This window comes from Falco cherrug, chromosome 4, assembly GCF_023634085.1.
Source record: "Falco cherrug isolate bFalChe1 chromosome 4, bFalChe1.pri, whole genome shotgun sequence".
Classification (NCBI taxonomy): domain Eukaryota; kingdom Metazoa; phylum Chordata; class Aves; order Falconiformes; family Falconidae; genus Falco; species Falco cherrug.
In genome coordinates this window covers 10074461-10093581 of record NC_073700.1, presented here as the reverse complement: position 1 = coordinate 10093581, position 19121 = coordinate 10074461, and the positions used below count along the sequence as shown (strand labels likewise).

Here is a 19121-nt window from a genome sequence, read left to right as displayed (position 1 = left end):
CCTTTGAAAGCCCGCAGACTGTTTTACAAGCTACATGTGTGTTTATACAATAAAACATTCATGATGATTTGTATGAGAATCATGTCTCCCCGTCAGTTCAGCATGAATGTCCTTCAGTACGATGGTGGGATTTTGAAATAGCCAACATTTGCAGAGGTAGATAATAGAGGCTCCTGCTATTTATTAATTGTATTTGACAAAACTTCGGGGAATAGTTCACAGCATCTTGGCTGTACAGCCAGTGACAACAGCAAAGAAATGTAACTTCCTCCTCCTTACTCTGTAAGTTGCATAAATAAGGGTCATATGAAAGGCAGTCTTCAATGGAGAATCTAGACAGAACAGAAATTTGGGGTTCAGTTTTGTAATACCACATGTTCCCCAGAGAAGTGTTTCTTTGTTCTGCACTGATCTTTCCAGGATTAGGACTCTACCTGGAAAAATCACGGCTGTGGTTTTTGAGAGAACATTTTTAACAGTAATCACTTGTTCTGTAATCGTATTTTTATCGGAATTTCTCAGCACCGATGTATTTAAATCAAGTGTTCTCTTCCTAATATTTATTCCCTAGTAAATTGTAACTCTCATTACCATGTGTACAATCCCCGCTTGCAATGAGGAAGTTGCTGTGTCTTGAACAGCCGTGTAACTGCCCGCTGAGTACCCTTTATCTAGCAGTTTATATGCTTTCTAGCTACTCATCACTGTCACTGTTTCTGCATTCCAGCCTCCAAGCAGATTCAAACTTATAATCTTTGGTGGAAATATCTGCTTCCAAAGTTTTCTTTTGGTGGTTTGCGTGTGGTTTTGGTTTTTGTGTTTGGTTGGTTTGCTTCTGTGTTTCTGGAAGGAATGCTTCCTAGTGATTATCCTGAAGAGATACTGGGGTGTGTTGAAGAAAGGGTTCAGAGATAGTAAGTGCGGAACTGTGTGTGTGTATGTGCAGCATTAGCTTGGCTAACGCTCGCTGGTCTTTTCAGAATAGTTGCTTTTCTTGGAATATTCTTTAGCAAAATTGTACCTCTCCTGGGCAGGAATTCCTGTTGTGTTTGGTGGTTGGTTTTAGTTTTGTGAAACCACATACATAGGATGGGTGTATATATGAGAGAATACTCCATAAAGTGCAAACTACTGAGATCTTTTTTTTCCCTTGAAATGTTTATGCAATATTTTTACTAAATTTCAGGGGTTTATGGTGCGTTAAATTTCCAGAAACAACATATAACAAGTACTCTTTGCACACTTAGCCAAAATGATGTAGGAGATTCTGGTCCTTCGCAACACACTTTAAATCTTTTACTCCCTGGATAAACCTGGAGTAACTTAGCTAGACAGCAGAGCTACTCTATTCAGGATGACTCGAAGACTACTGGATAACTTGATATTCTTACAGTAATTCAGCTGTTTTGAAAACAAAGCAATGGACTGTTTGTTGTTCTTAATGTAATTTTCTTAAAATGAGCTGGGAATATAGCATATCTGAAGAGGATAGTGATAGTGGTTGGTTTTGTTGGTTTGCTTGGGTGTTTTTTAAGCATTATGCCTTTTCTTACGTTCTTATTTTGTAACTGGAAACTTGCCACATAGGCATATTTCACCAAGAAAGTAACTATGTGTATAAGTGTATATTTCTAAGTCACCGGAATGGACAGATCAAGAGCAAAAGCTCCCATAAATATGAATCACAGGAGAAATACAGTTAGTGTTTTTTCTTTCAGCTTTGCTAGTTGTAATTAAGAAAATAAATAGACTGAATTGTTGCAGCTAAGACTAGGCTTCTTCCTATAGCTGTTACAGTCAAACGCAGACCAAAACCGGTCATGGGCTGTTTCACATCGGGAGATGGAAGAAAAGCAGAGGCAGTCAGACAGACGTTCAGAGTCTCTTACTTTTTGGCACACCAATATTTTACCAAAAATTAATTGTATTTATCTGATGGTTGTTTTGGTGGGGTTTTTTTGACAGCTCGGCAAAACAGATTTTGACTTCTAATAGGGAAAGCAGTCACATTAGCATATCAGGAAGAAGGTGGTAATGGAGATCTGGGTGTAGACATCACAAAATATTTCTGTTTAATCACAAATTCTGCATTTCTGCCCAAAGGCAGTTAAATGTGTTGGCAAAGATGATGTTAAAACAAAACTTAAACAAAACAACAAAACCAACTCAAAACTTTGAACAATCTATTTGTGGATTTTCTTCCTTAGGCAGAGTTCAGCTTTAGTTGATCATTTTCTGTTCCACTGAACTCCTTAAAACCCACAACTTCGATGGTTGAAGATTCTTCACTTCATTGGGCTCTTCCTTATTTAACACTTAGATTAAATGCTTCAGTTCCTTTTGCCACTGCTTAGCATAATGGCTTCTTGACTAGTCTTTAAAGGAAACAGGGGTTTTTGTTGTTGTTTTTTATTCTTTTGCCATCATATTTTGGATCTTTTGAGAAATCTTTAATCAACTGCATTTTAATTTTACAATTACTCTGATCAAAGCTGTGTGGATCTCAAAGATTAGCGTAAGATGAAAAGGAATTCTAGCCACATACAAAGATATTTTTAAGGTTCATATCCTAAATATTTCAAAGGACTTTGCCATGCAGACAGATGGTTTTGTGATAATTACTTCAGTATTAGGTTTTGAATGTGTGAAGAAACTAACTAACGGCATTGGTGTGAACAAGACAATCACAGAATAACTCTGTCAGTGAGCTTCAGCCCTGAACCAGCTCAGTCAATAGTAGTAGGCATCTTGAGCAGGGCTTTTCACAGTTACCAAATAATTTACTTATTTCTTCTGACAGATAAATAACTGTCAGACTAAATTGTGCCATTGGCCTAAGTAAATTAAAATACAAACAAACAAAACCCAACAAAGCAAAATAAGCCCACAAAAAACCTGTTCCAGAAATAGCAGAACTGATGCATTGGTCCGCTGTGCAATCTAGCAATCAGCACTTTTTTTCTTAAATATTAGTTTATTTTTTGAAGTAGCTTGCAATTCAGATATAATTTTTATAGTGTTGGTGTAGATTTGTAGTCCAAGTATAAATTTTGGAATGAGTGGACTCACTGGCTCCAGTCTTACAAGATTCCTTAGTGGTATCACTGAAACCTTTATTTCTCCAGCTGTGTAACTGGGGTTCACTAGGGAGTCTTTCAGCCACAAGTTCATGGCTCTGCTTGAGTGTGCGTGCACACACGCAATATAGGCACTATTGATGGGCAATCAATTTGCAATCTAAATTGGTGTAGAAAGGAAATGTAAATCAGTACTAAGTCTGTAAGATCTTTCAGAATGGACTCCAAGCGTTGTATTTGATATGCAATACAGAAGGGACTCGATACCATGGCAGAACTGACTTAGTTTTGATTATGAATTCACGTAGCAATCCACAGACAAAATCAGCTCTCTGGAAGAGAGAATAGTTTTAAATTGTACTATTGTGTTATTTCATTTGGGTCCAAATTTCAGTTCTAAAACTGTATTTGCACTCTTCTGGTGAAGTAAAGAAACATCCAGAGAGTCGAATGTATCCTGCTTTAGATGTTCATTGAAGTCTATTTTGTAGGTGAAAGATGCCCTGAAACTTATTGATATGAAGGTCCTGCCTTTTTTAATGAATCTTATTCCTCTTAAAGACAGATTTTTCTCTTGTTTCTCAAGTGTGCTTAGTGAAGCTGAAGTGCACTGTCCTGATGAATGGAGAAATGACAGAACCCCTCTTCCTGGTGTATTTTTTTACGTGTATAAACCAAAGTTCATTATATCAATCTCCAAACCGGTACACTCTTGCCCTGTGTGAAGTGCTCTTAATGCTGCGAAGCATGTTACAGGATTAGAATGCTTTGAGGACAAGCCCCTGAAGGCATTTTCTCTGATTTAAGTGAAGTTGATTTTTAAAATGGTGTTAGCATACACATTTGTAAACAAACATACACAGATGGTGTTTGAAGTCAAGGCTTCTTGGGCTTAAATGGTTACACAGCAGCTGCAGTGTTCTCAGGAGGTTCTTGACCATTTTATACTACCTGTGTGTATTGGTGTTTGGACGTGCTTGAAATGTGAGGAGAAACCATCCAACATTAACGGGTTGTGCTCAGAGGTATGTCATCTGAGCGTCACGCTGAAGAAGACTTGCAAAAATGAATGCACGTTCATGTACATGAGATAACTGTAGCTTCAGAAATCCTTAGGTAAGACAGGTAGTCTTCAAATAAAATGGTGTATGTGTTTCATATTTTTTGAAATATGGAAAGGAAGGGGGCTGCAGCAAAGACTGATCTAACCTAATACCAAATCTCCAATGGTGGTCAACAGTAGATGCTTAGGGAAGAGTACAAAATAGAAATAGCTGATCATGATGTTTCCTCAAAAAACTGTCTCATTAGCCAAGAACTGTGTCTGAGAAGCTTTCTTAGCTGTGGCATCTTGTGGCAAATACTTCCGCTGTACATAACACAAAAATTGTACATAACGTGGAGAATTAGCTCCTTTTTCTTTGCTCTGAATTTGCCACCATTTGGTTTAATCTGATGCGTGGGTTTTTTCCCCTCTGGTTGAATGCAGTGAAAAATCATTCCCTGTTTGCTTTCTTTGTAACTCATGGTTTGTAGATCTTCATCACACCTGCTCTTTCTCTTTTCTTCTCTGAAACATCCGCTCTGCTTAACTCTCCCCTACGTGGCACCTGTTTGATGCCTTTTGGCAACACTTTTTCTTTCAGTGAACTTTGTTGCATCCTACTGTGGTGGAGATGAGGAGAGTGGTACTGCACATAACGCTCAGAATGTTCAAACGGCACATCTTCTAGAATAATTGAAGAACTAGAAGTATTGATAACTTTGGTCTAGCAGTTTTTCCAGGAATTGCAGGATTGGGAGACTAGTGGGGTTTTTGTTTTATGAGTAGGCTACTACAAAACAGAGGTGTCTGCATAACAGGCAGTGGGATAACGTCTCTGGCTCCACTGCAGTTGCTCTTAAAAAGGCTGAGGAGAAGTTTGAGGAAGTTACGCTTGGGATACTGGTAAAATTCAAGGAGAGTGTCCAAATGAGGACCATGCCTGCCATTTGACTAAGTTTATTCCAAAGAGATCATTGATTAACAACCTTTAGGAAGATAACCGCTTGTAAAGCCACATCCCTCATACAATCTGCCTTTAAAACCAGTTAGTTCTTTCAAACTCTATGAAGTTATTCTTGGTTGTGCTGCTTCCTTTCAGCTGGAAGTATCTTTCCCTCCTCGCCCTGTCCAGCTTCCTCCTTAGTTTCCTTTTCCTTGTCTTCGGCACATGCTTTCTGTGGGATTGATCCTGCATTGCAGACAGGGCCCCTCGCGCTTCCTCTCTCTTTTCAGGGAATTTTCCCTACCTTTGTCCTAAGGTGGCCATGGAGCAGAGCGGGCACGGCTGCGCCGGCACTGCAGCGCCCAGTGAGAGCAGTTCGGCAAAAGTCTGTTTCCACTTTCCCAGCCGGTTACAATGAGGGGTGCGGGCAGGGGAGCTCTTGGGCTAAACAATAGCAACAAAAGTGGAACTTTAAAACCACCAGAAATAAACTCCTGCTTGCCAGACAGGAAAAAGCAACAACATGGGTGAATAAGAAAAGAAGAAAAAAAAAAAAAAGAGGGGGGTGGGGGTGTGTAGAAAAAAATGACACGCTGCGCTGCACGCCGCGGCAGCACGGCAAGGCCGCGCTCCCGCCGCAGGCACCGTCGGTGGGGGGGTGCCGCGCCGCTCGCTGCCCGCGCCCCGCGCTCCTGCCCCGGGCAGCGGCTGTGGGGGGCGAACGGCGGCCGGTGCCGCGTGCCGCCCGCGCTCCCCGCCGCCCCGGGCGGGCCCCGCCGCAGGGGGAGGGGCGGCCGTGCCCGCGGGTTCCGCCCCACCGGGGCGGGGCTGGCGCTGCCGCTCGCTGCGGCGCCGCTGCCGGCCCGGCCTCAGCCGAGCGCGGGAGCTGCTGCGGGCCGGGGTCTCGGTGACGGAGCTGCCGGGCGGGGCGGGCTCAGCTTCCTTTCGCGTTTGGCATCGGACAGAACCAGCGGTGACCCCCGAAACCGCCCCCCCTGCAGCCGCGATGGTGGCCAAGGATTATCCCTTCTACCTTTCCGTCAAGAGGGCGAACTGCGCCTTGGAAGCGCAGGCGGTGACCAGCCCGGCTAAAGAGACGGAGGTACTTAATCGGTTTTCTTTACAGTGTGCTCTGTGCTGCTCTGGGGGAAAGGAATGTGCTTTGGAAATCGGCTCCTGTGTGTAGGCAGCGGGTTTGTCCAGGCATCCTTTGCTGCCTTCTCTAGATGCTGAACTTCCCTTCTGAATAAGGCAAGGAACAAAGAATCTAGATTTTTGTTATCTGTCAATGTAAGGAATTAGAATTAATCTCTTAAGCAGCTAATTGAGAAATACTTGTTTTAGATATGTAAATAATCTATATGTATTTTATTCTAGGGCTAACCATTGCTTACAAACTGTTAAACTTACACGGGAACTGGGAGGGGATCTGGAAAACAGTGCCTTAAAGCATCACCTGTCTTTTCCTCATTAGTAATAAAGTAAGAAGTTAATCCGATAATGCAGTTAACTAAAAACTCTTCCCTGTTAGCACACTGACTGCTCTATTTCTTAAAAATCATTAAATCCTTTGAAGCAGCATCAAAAAATCTTATTCATTAGCCCAAACTCAACATATTAATTTGCAACATACTCATAAATGGTGGAATGTTTCAGGAACAAATGTTTGTGAAAGACTGAAATATTTGATACTTTAGGCTAACGTTGCTTGTGTGCTTGTTTGGAAAGAAAACGGTGACCTTAAGGATTCTGTCTGGCTGCACTGGAGGAAGGATTAAATTTCTCTCTGGAAGTTTTTATCACCTACGTATATAGCTTCTTCATTAGTCTTGTTTGCAGAGTAACTTGAAGACAACTAAAGAAACTGGGTTTGTTTAATACAGCTACATCAAAGATTAATTATCTCCAGCAGTTCAATGGGTCTAAAGTAAAAGTAACATAAGCCAAGTGACTGTTTAATCATGATGTTTAAGCTAAGAACTGATAAGAAGATGCTGCACTCTTGCTTTTCAGGGTACCTTTTACAAAAAGGGATTTAATTATCGCAGTTGACAAAAGTGGAATTGTTTTCAACTCTCTGTTTTTGGAAAATAACACCCCGAGTGTGTGTGTATACATGCATCTATGGAAAACACAAGTTGTTTGTTATTTTACTAACTGTGATATTAAAGAAACATGAGTTTAGCTTTTACTGCATGAAGGGTTTCCCGTGAATGAACAGGATTGTTAAATCTGAAGTGCTGGAGTGTTGCGCTCTTACAGTTAGGAAGGACGGCTTGATTATATTCAAATTTCAAAGTAAAAGTGTCAATGAAAGCTCAGCACATGAGGAAGTATCTAATAGCAGATGCGATCAATCAAAATTACAATGTGCAAACAGTTGGTTTTGATTTATCGTCTTTTGGTTTGTGTTTTATACAAATAAGAAAATGTATCCTATGCTTTCGGGCTGTTTCTGAGAGTATGATGGACTTATGTCGTTCTGAAAAATAAACTTTTTGTCTTAGGAGGATATGGGAAGACCACCTGGCACTCCAAGAATTTGGTTAAGGAAGTAGAAATAAACGACTCTTTGGGGAAAAGGCTTTATCAGGATAGATGTATACAGCCTGTTTCTTTGAAGTCTGTCAATACCGGACGGTGGAAAATCCACGTTTTATCTCGAGCTTTTATTTTAAGCTGTTCTTCCACCCTTTAGTACTTACAAGACAAATAAAGTGATTGAGCGCCTTCTACCACAATTTCGTGTTATTACACCAGAATGCTAGTTTGCAGTGTGGGGGTTATGAACCTCTGGCTTTGAAAACCTGAGTTTCATTTTAATTATTAGCACGTGGAGTTGGTTCATTTATTTAATAACCTAACTGGTGCATATGTATGTTGATATATGTGGAATACAACCGATTTTCTGCTATATAGATGCTGATTTTTGGTTTTAAATCGGAGCTCATGATTATAAAATATTTCCTCTGACTTTACTAACAATAATCTTTGTTTGTTTTGAAAAAATACAAAATATAGCCTGGAAGATCAAGTGTAATAGTACTTACATGGGATGAAATTCAGCAAAAATCTTGAGCATATACTGTATTGCTGAAATTTTCCCAAATTTCCAGCTGGAGGTCTCTGGGTAACAAGCTGAAGCTTGCTGGCAACAGATTTAATTTTTTCTTATTCTTGAACTTCACTTGGAGCCAGAAAAGCAGCCGTGAAAAACTAGGGATGTTTTTGAAGAACAAGTCAATGGCACAAACGATAACAGAGGTTTTCTACTTAGTTCTTTCTTTAAGCCACGCCAACTTCCTTGTTATAAGCTCCGTAGAGGTAGCACAGTCACAAATGAAACGTCCAAATGTATGTGCACAGTAAAACACTGGATTATGAGAAAAGGTTAGTGTACCTCTAGTCAAAGTGCAATTATCATCGATCTTTCTAAGTGCAGTTTAAGGGCAATAAAACACAGCTAAGCTGGAGGAATGGGTTAATATAGGAACTATAAGGCCTTTATATATATATCATTGCATACCTCACATAAAATACCATAGTACAACCCTAGATGTGAATGGTACAGAGGTGTTGGGCTTTTTCCAGCTTTTTCATAATTCAGAAATAGAGACCATTAGTAAAACTTATAATTTGCTTGAATTAAGATATAAAAAGCCCCAGGTCTTTCCCAGTAACACATACCAGTGTCTATGTTTCACTGGTTAAAGCAACTCCTTTATCACCCCCTCTAAAGGGAACAAAGTGAAGCACAGCCAGTGGATGGGCAGCAGGTAAGAAAGAGCACGCACAATCACAGATTAGGTGTAAAGGTCTGAACGTGAAGATGTGGGAAGACAGACGTGAATTTGTCAGAGTAAGGATGTTCTGTTCTGCTGCACAGGATCTAACACAGTGTCTGGGTTCAGGCTCTAAAAACTTCAACAGTGACATAGGATTCCTTTGCATCTCCGGTGCGTTGTAGGTCTGCTTACGTGTCTTACGCTGCAGAAATCTTAGACCAGGGAATCCGGGCTGTTTGCAGTCTGTCTTTTCGTCTGATAGCCTCACTAGTTTGATGTGCAGGAGGTCTAGGCTTCCTCTTGCTCAGGACTGTTTAATTCAGCATGGTTTGTGCAGGAGGGCTAACCTGAAGGGTAACCCACAGGCTTCTGGGTTGTGGCACATCATTAACATGAGAACCAGGCATGGAGCCAGAGGGAAGGGGGGCAAAAGATTATGAGATAAGCTGCAAGTCATGAATTTTCTTTGATCTTCACAAATGTATGCATTTTGCTTGTAATGAAATATTGTCAAGTTGCAGTTTTGATGTATTTCAGGTAAGTTCATGTGCAGTGTGACTGCAGTGAGCTAAACGTGGAAACATGTCAAACCTCCCCCCTCCCCGGAATTGTTGATCTGTTACACTTAATGGCAATTTGAAACAAACAGCTTGCCTTTATTTTTCCATTCAGTAACTCACCGTATGACGTCTGCTTGTTAAGTGGCAGTCCAGCTTCATATTCAGTTTGTTCCAGAATGGAAAAGGTCCGTCTTGGGTAGGCTGTACAAGCAACTTCTAGTGAGAGGAAATGCAGAATTTAATCAACTCTGTTAGTTGTCTAGGTTTTTCAAAGTTTCTGTTGCTTGTGTTGATTTACCTCAGTCTGAGGTTTTTCTGTTAATTGGCCTTCATTTCCGAACTTCTGGTAGATATAGTGATTACTGGACATTGCAGACAATTGATCAGTCAAGATAGCTGGATGCAACTTGCCCTTGTGCTGCTGATGCTTCAGTGGTTGTGTCTTGCACATGGCAAATGAAACCTGAGGTCTTTAGGGTGGTGACAAATGAGGGCAGCCTGTTTGCTGCAAAATGATGCGATAGCGTGTTGCAAGCTTCAACTGATAGTCTTTGACTGAGAATACCACTTCTTTATATGGCTTTTCATTGTACCCTGACCATCATTTCAGGTGCTCTTCTTTATTTATTACACTGTGATTAAAACAAAACGTCTTGGGACTTTGCTTTATTTGCTTGCTGGTTTTGCGGAGACTGGCTGAGGAGGAATAACAAACCTTTTCCTGCTCCCATCAGAGTGCAGGTGGTGGATGGAAACTTACGGATTTGAAGGACACTTGTATCACTGATACACAATGCACACAAATTATTGGATTATCAAGTTGCCTTTATGTATCATTTTACTTAAATCACTTAATAAATTCTTCTTGCAATGCTGACAGTTTCAGTAGTGGGATACCTCTCCCAGTTTAGGATGCATTTGAGTGAATGGGTACAGTTACCTTTGTGCAACGCTGAACTATACTTGGAGCTGCTTTAGTCACATGCTTTTTTTCTTGACAATCAGCTTCAGCTCTAGAAGAGTGAATGTTCTAGAATTTCCCAATCAGAATATTTCTAAGATACTATGAAGCAAAGGCAAATTCTCTGCTTTTTCAAGTATTAAAAAAAAAAAAATCTTTATTAGTGCCAATAACAATTGAGAATGTTTTTCCAGTTTTAGATTTGTTTCTCTGAAAGTGCAAAAAGCCCGAGATGTCTGGCTTAATTTATTTTTAGGTTAAATGTTTGCTGTATTAAGAGAGGCTGTTGTAACATGGGTTGTTTTTTCTATTTTAACCTTTTTTGTTTGTTTTGGGTTTTTTATCCTGCTGAAGGTTAAATACTGATAACATCCTGTGGAACAGAGCTTGAATGTGTTTTTTTATTAAACTCCAAGTTTTGGGGGCATTTATTAGAACTGTTTAATCTTAGGCCAATTTAACTAGTAGCAGACTAATAAAAATAATAATGTTGGGCTTCCTGCCATGACAAATGTTGACTTACCCTTATAAAGTTGACTAAAAACTAATAACCTTTAAAGTATAGGAGTATGGAAATTTAGCCAGTTACATGAAGTCTGAAACAGAGTGGTCCTGTTTTAGTTTGCTGACACTGCTTGTGAATTAGGTTTGAAACAAAGGTTACTGTACTGTTTCAATTTATAGTGTCTTCTATTTATTATACTGTTAAATCTTTTGAGACTAATTTAAGTTAAAACATTTTGTACTAATGAATGCTGCAATAGCACAGAATGAATGCTTTGGGTATCTGTTTGTCTTGGTTCACAAATAGAATGTATATCAAAAGGGGGAAAAAAATAACCAGCATATTTTTTTCTAAAATGCCAAGAAAGTTAGCGGCCCCAAATCCAGAATTACTACTGTAAATAATTATCTCAGAACTTGCTGAACTCCAGTAGGTTAGGATGTTTTTAACAGCATTGCTGATTTCAGCTGTTTTGTATGTAAACTGAGAGAAGGTTAGTTTGCCTTTGAAGGTAAATGGCGTAAATTCTAATATTCTAAGATGCTAAGTTCCTGTACCGGTTTTCACATCACATTTATTTCCTGGCTTGCCTTAAAAGTCTCCATAAATGCCTTTTGTTGAGTTTGTTTTTAACTACAGTCAGAAAAATCAACACAATGGGGTCACAGTAGTGCTGCATGTGGGCTGAGGACACAACCATAATGACCCCTGAGGGAAATATTTTCCCTTGTTTGTCAAATTCAGCACCAGTTCTCCACGACATGGAGGCTGTTGTTGAAGTTGCTGATAAGAGATGGGAGAGTCGGGTGGAAAAAGAATCATACCAGCAGTGAACTTAGGTTTGCTTTTACCCTTCACTGGGAGGAAATTAGTGGCTAAGCGGTCAGGAGGATAGAGTGAAAGAATTTTGCAGTAAGTACTGAAGCAAATGAAGACCTTTTATACGGTACCCAGACTACTACTCAGTGCCCTTCAGTATGTGTTATCCAGGTCATTGGTTCTGCTGTTCTTAGGGCAATGTAAAGGCAGCCTGGCTTAGTTCTTTTTGTTTCCTTTCCTTAGGTTTGTTAGAAAACTAAAACCAGTATTTTGCTAGAGTAATTCATCCATCAAAGTGTGATAATTAAGCTGTGGGTGGCCTTGTTGAAAGACAACGTATAGGAAATGAATCAGTATTATTGAATGAACTTTGGGAAATTTCATTTTTAACATATACTAGTATAGAAAAGAGTGGGTTTATGTTGTGGATGAAGAGCACAAGGAGTGTTAGCTTCTTCCCCTAAGTAGCCTCCTAAAAGCTTCTGTATCTGTGTAGTGTGTTATTGGATAGAACTTATCCAATTATTAGGTGCCAGTTTCACTAATGTAGAAACAAAAATAACATCAACTTAGCTGTCAGTACATTGCAACTAATGTAAGTGCCTGATTCTTCAAAGGATGTTCTGCGTTAACATGCTTCCGTGGCTGTGAATGCTTAGCTTGCCCCAGGAGCAGGTGCTGCATGCTAAGATTCAGGCTTTTAAATGGTAATTCTTGTGCATTAGAATCAAAAATGATATGAAAGTTATCTTTTTGCCAAGATGATGTCCTTTTGAAGTGACCATATTACGGTTTTAAAAAGTGACATCTCATTCAGTTGCAAGGCAAAAAGGCTGAAATTGTACTGAAGAGGGAGCTGGCAGAGGTTACGCAGGAGAGTAAGGCTTCCTGGTAGCGCCACAGCTGAAGCTGCTTGCTGTATGCATTTCCCAGCTTTCTGACAGCAGAAGCCTAATTTTGGGGCAGTTATACATTAAAAGCTAGAGCTTTCCTTTCTTACTTAGTAGTCTAAACCATTAGGTTAGAGCTTAATATGTAGAAGATACTAGAAATAAAGTTGTTCGTGTGTGTATATATATATATATATATATATGACCTACAGGTTAAATTACAATGAAGAAGCAACTTAGAGCACTGTGTCATTCATTCCATATTGGAAGAGTGGTAAGGCACGGTATTTTTGAAACATCTTATCTGATAGTTTCCCTTCCTAAATTGGTGATAATCAGTGATTATGCCATTGTGATTAATCTTTCTTCCTATGAATTCCCCAGAAAAGTGTATGATAAAAATATACTCTATCAGAAGGACATAGTAGTTGTTTGAAATGTCCACTGGTTTCCAGAAGCATCCAGATTTTGGATGCACATTTTCTTCTTTTATCAGTTTGTTCCCAGTTTCAAGAGTTCTTTTTGAGGCTGCATATATATACACAGTACTTCCAGCTTGAATTTTTTGCTCTCTAAATTCAAATGTTACCGAAGTCATCTTGAGTTCAAATATACAGCTCCTTCCAAAAGCCATCTGCTCTTTGTTCTAGCCTAGTCAGGTATCAATTTGACTTCACTTGACTGTTCAGCCTTTGAAGTTCCTGTACTCATGTTTCCCTCAGCTTTACTTACCCTTATATCAAATTTAAAGCTCTGTCAGGTTAACAATATTTGTTCACACATACCAGCTCCAAATTTTGGAAACTCTGCCAAATTGTAGACTGGATCTTTTATTTCTTAACTTCCCGTATTGTTTTGGCAAGCCTTCGTGACTCTGAAAATGCAGTCTAACATTTATTAATTATTAATAAACATTATTAATTTCAAAACTCTGGAATTATTTTTTAATGTCAATATTAACTGTAAAAGGTGAAGGAAAACATTGCGGTACCTGAAATTTTTTTGTGTCATAATTTGGCACAATTCCCAGTTTGGACAGGTGATGGTTGTTCCAAGTGGATCCAGCCACTAAATATTCTCTCAGTCCCATTTGCTTTTAAGTTCCCTGAACTGAGAGGGGAGAGAAGGAGGAGTGATGACTTGGGGTAGCTCTGCGTCTTCTGAACACACTCAGAGGTACAGACCTTGAATTTGATGTTTGTTCTACCTGGACATTATGTCCTTACTGGAGCCTTTTCATGCTGGACAGACACTGGATTCACACCATTCTGTGTTCCTGGTGCTTAGATTCATACCGCATAAGATTTTATGATTATGGGACCCATGGTTAAGTGGAAAATCTGAGATCTTTTTCAGAGACAAGTTAGTAAAAGAACGAACACGTGTACTAGAAATTCCTAACCTCAAGCAGTTTATTTAAAAATAAATAAATAAAATTGAAGAGGCTAGGGAAGCAGCATCTGGAATGCAGCTCCCTGATCTTACTGGACTGTATCTGCGAGTGCAGGTTCTGGTCAGAATCTCTGGGTAAAGCAGAACAGTTCACACACTCTTCTCTTTCCATTTGATCTGTGGGTTGTGAAGAACAGAGCCCTTGATGAGAAGAGCAACCATCTGTTTAAAACTTACTTTTTTTATGTACTCGACTCTGGAATTTTTTCCTCTCCAGATCATTGGTCTCAATAGTTTGTTCAGCTTCTGGAGGGGTGACATGGCTTGAGAACAAGGGTATTGGTGAAAGGTGTAGACCATGCAACAGAAATACTGTGCTCGAGGGTTTAACACTTTGAGTATTACTCTCTTACAGTTCCAGAATTGCTCTGGTAGTGCTGTATTTTCATTGTACAGTCAAAGCCTTACCTGTACAAACTTCATTATTCCACAGTGGAGGGGGTAACTCGGTGCTGATTGCTCTTGTCATCTCCCTCAGAGAAGTCTACCACCACCTTGGAACAATAAGGTTTGATGAGCTTTTACTTCCAGCTAGGTATCTTAACTTACCAGGCAGTTTTTAATACAGGGTGAAAATCACATTAGAAGTATTTAGAAAGCTTTCCCCATAATTAAGAAATTACGATTAACAAGATTTACTTTCAGAACTCATTGGCAACGTGTGAAGTCTCAGCCTTCTGAAATTATCTTAAATCTATTGGAGAAAATCCTGTAATAATGCTGATCTCTTTTAATAAAATTGAATTCCTAATTTGTACTACATATTTAGCTGTTTTGAATTCTGATCAAATTTTTCAGCGTGAGGTCAGAATATGAGACACTGCATGAGGAATTCAAAATGGGGTGCTGACCCAGAAGGGTAGGACCTCTGCAGGCACAACTTCACAACCCGTTACCCAACTTCCCTTTGACTGCTGGGAGACGTGCTGACCTCTGCTGGCTCACAGCAACAAGCTGAAGAAGAGATTAATGTTTTTCTGATTCTGGCTGAAACTCTCTTTGGAGTTCTTCGTCTTTAACATAAATTTCTGTTTTCAGTAAGGTTTTGCAGCATGAACGTTAGTAACAACTACACTGCCATAGCATTTTTCTGCTGGAAATGGATGGGGGAGTTTTAAAAGGCTGGGGGGAAGTTCTGCTGTGTTCCCCTGGAACTGTAGGCATCCTTGCTTAGGAAACAGCGCAGGATTCAGAGAGCCTTGGGGCTGCGTGATGCGAAGAAGGGGAAATCATATTTCTTTTTTTCACTTCCTCTCACTCTCCAAGAGAAAGAAGTTGTTTTCCATTCTTTTTAGGCAGGCTGATTTTCTCTGAAGTTATTTGATGCTGTGCATCAGTTTTCACAGCTGCCTGAGGTTTATGTGCCCCACACAGCAGATCTAATTAGGTCCTGGTCTGTGTGCTTAGCCTGCAGGCTTTGGGTAGTAATTTATAAACTTTACCTGCAGTCATGTACGCAGTATTGGGAGGTTTTCAAAGAAGGATAAGACTGGCTTGCTGTTCCTTACTTAGTTTTAAACACTGTTCAGGAAGTTTCGTTCAAGTTTTTTGCAACACACTCAAAATGCTGCAGAGATGCAGTGAAGTATATTCACTTCTTTAGTGATTTCATTTGCTGTCAGTAGACTCCTCAGAAAATTATCCAAGGGCTTTTGGGCTTAGTTCTCTTATAAGCTAAGTCTGAAAGACTGCAAAATTGTGAATAGTTTGCAGTGTGTGTGGAAAAGACCTGTAAGACTATGGAGAGCATTTAACTTTCAGAAAGCAAGATATGGCTATGATGTTGTATAGATCAAATTTGTGCTTTTTTGCATGAGTTTTGTCTTTTGACTAAAGAACATACACGTAGCAGCGAGGTTGTAAGATAATAGAAAGGATACAGCAGTCAAGAAGGGAGAAATCTTTTCTATTAATCCTAATCCCCCTCTCCCTGTCTTTTGGAAAGTCTTGATTTTCCAGATTTTGCTTTTGGGGTGTGATATTTATGCCCAAGTTATCTTTGCTGCTGAGGGAGAGCTGCTAGCAAAAGCTGTGCTGCTGGCACAGCACTGCCCGACTCTGTCTGGGACTTCATGTCCTTTCACTGCAGTGCAGCAGGATTCATAACAAGCAGGCTCTGCCACGGGATATTATTTGTGCACCAGGACCAGCATTCTGAATAATCATAAAAAAGAAACAGTGATGGCTGAGCCACCAGGTAGAAAATAATTACAGTGGCATTTCAAAGACTTTTTTTTTTCTTTTTTTCTTTTTTAGGGAGTGGGGGGAGGGGAGCAGGGAATGGTGGTGGTGATGCTGTAGATAAGTATGCTAGTGGTGCTGCAATGACGTAAAAAAAAATACTGCTTCAAAAACATCTCAAAGACATGGTTGCTGAAAAGGAAGGAATATGAATAGCAATGCAACAGTGAAGACAAGGATGTAACTTGACTTAGGCTCCTGAAATTTTTTAATGCCAGGTTTCTTGTGTGGTGGAATATGTTGTTTTTGCTAGAGGGTTAAACACTTTGTCCCTCATCTCAGCTGCCATTTATGGATTTCCAGGTCTGCCTGCTGAGAAGTAAATTAAATATGTAGCTGCTTCTCACTTTTCCTCTGTTGCTGTACTAACAGAAGAGAATTTTTCTTGCCAATAACACAGATGATGGTTATCGCTGCTGAAATTTATTATTTTTTGGTATCAGGAAGGATGACAAATCAGCATTATTTCCAGAAGGATTTGGATTTCTGAACAAAAGGATAATAAGCCTGCTTCATTTTCTTAAAGCTATGTCCGGGAAATTGGAGGCATAGCAAGCCTGCACAAACTTTATAAGCATGGCTGAAAGAGAAAGATGCACTGCTTTAGGATGTCCTTGAAATATGATGTTGGATGGGTTTTTTAACTTCACTTCGAAGGTTTGGCTCTTTTTCTGTCAAAAGTTGCCTTTTGCATGTGCTGTTCAAGATCCATTAAATGTCAGATGGAGGTTAGGAAGCCAAGGGTAACTGTTCTATTTTATGTATTTATAATCACCTTTTTCTTGTGTTAACGATTTCTGTTAGCTTTTCTTTTTAAAATCTGCAGGACAATTGGCATATTATATTGAAGTATATTTATTACTATAAGCACTGTTAAAAGTATATATGACAAGGAAAATATTTAATTGAATGCTTTATGGTAGATTTTAGTTTTAAATTTCCTTTCTACTTTATGCAAAAATTAAATATATGTAGACATGTTATAAATGTATTTGCCCATATATGTAAGTATTTCCATAGGAACGTGCACTCAAAGGACAATTACAGTTAGAGATTTATGTCTAAATTATATTTTCTGGAATAAAATACATTTAACTGAACAGTCACATGCTGACAGTGCCAGAGTCAGAGAAATGGATGGAGTTGTTTTTATTTAAAGTATTCCTTTCAATGACAAGATTATCATAACGTGCATTAGCTGCAGAGCACTGCTGAAAGATTCTCTTTTGAGTTAATACAACAGAATAATGTAGTCTTTCTTTACCTTCCTCCCTTCCCCTGCTCCCAGCCATGCCAACTTCTCCATCATTACATTTTTCAGGTGTTTCCAGGATCTGTATGTAGCAGCCAAGAGTAATCTGTCATTGTCAGCTTTTAAAAAGGGCTATTGTTTATTTACTGCTCTAATTACATACCAAATTTATAGACTTGCTTTTTACAAATGCTTTCTTGGGAAAATCAGCAAAACTGTTCGCAATGCTTATCTGATTATGCTCATACTCCCCCCATTTTTTTTCCCTTTCCCTTGTCCTCCTCCCCTTACTCGCAGGAGCCCAGTAACAAACGGGTCAAGCCTCTTTCCAGGGTTACATCACTGGCGAGTCTCATTCCTCCTGTACGAGCCACTCCATTGAAGCGGTTCAGCCAGACACTTCAGGTAACTGCAGGGAACACATTGCTGCATTAAATTGCATTGCTAAGAGAGGAATGCATACATACTGACAGTTTCTTCTAGGGTTAGCATGGGAACGGGGACGCCTGTGTGGGCACACTCACCACTGTAATGCACCAAACAGGTTTAGGCAACCTCGGACTACAGAGTCACTCAATTTAAACTCAGAACTCTCACCTCAAAAAAACACTTCTGTCCAGAAGATTAATGTTTTTTAATTACCAGTAAGAAAACTATTGCACCTGTAGCATATAAAAGTTGTTATACTAAAGGATTACGATTGCTTTTTACGTTTGATGAACAGAATTTTCCATTACACTTGCTATTAATTTTGGTTGGTTTCTTTGAAAATTTTATTTTTGGTATAGTTAGTCATGTAGGACTGCTAAATTTCCTTCTGTGTGGTGAACTTTGACCTTGCCTAAACAAAAGAGTTAGTGGATAATTGGAAAAACGCCATTTTCCAAAGCTGCTGCTGAAAATTAATAAAGGGCAAGCAGATTTTAAATGCAGTTTAGAAATTAAATGATTTTGTAGTTGCAGTTTCTATATTGTAGATTAGGTGTGTAATATTTAACATACTTAGAGACTAATGGGACTTTAGTTTATAAAGTATTTGTGCCTCCAGACCTAGAGACTGCAAAACATTTGGGCACTCAGCTCCTAACGGTTATCATGAGAGGCAAACAGTTGGGAGCAGCAATATTGCTGTGGATCTGGCCTAGAAAGCCAGACTGTTTCCTCTTTAAAACAATTTATGTAAGAAGGCCTGTGTAAGATCTAAAGAATATTATTTAACAAGCCTAATTTCTTTGATGAGAGGAAATATAAAAATACCTTGAATATATTAAAAATGTTATTTAATCAAAATTGGCTTAAATTTAGAGCATTACTGGTGTTACCTGTTAATCGCAAAGGAAGAAAGAAATAAAGCTATACAGCTAGGAGTCTTAGGACAAAGAAATATTAACTCATAACTCCCATTTCTCTGTAGCAGTAGTTACCTAGAAAACAGATATTACAGGGTAGCTTTAACATTGGTTTTCCTGTGTTTGGTTCCTGCAGTTTTGAAAGTGCAGACATCTGCATGGAAAAGCTGCGCGTGTGGGATGGGAGGAAAGGCAACACGGCTGCACTCCCCTCCCTCTGGGTTGGAGCCAGAAGGTGTATT

The 19121-nt window shown here is 39.4% G+C and overlaps 1 protein-coding gene across 3 annotated transcripts in view; it reads left to right on the top strand.

Moving 5' to 3' along the window:
• Positions 1-19121, top strand: part of ARHGEF3 (Rho guanine nucleotide exchange factor 3) — a 144307-nt gene that overhangs the window by 99772 nt on the left and 25414 nt on the right. For 2 of the 3 annotated variants that reach the window (XM_055708995.1, XM_027805251.2), the window contains one exon: positions 17828-17935. In XM_055708995.1, coding sequence (XP_055564970.1) covers positions 17828-17935 — 108 coding nt within the window. Of the gene's footprint in view, positions 1-5902; positions 6168-17827; positions 17936-19121 lie in introns of those variants that run through there. The other variant, XM_005432501.4, reaches the window with a different exon arrangement.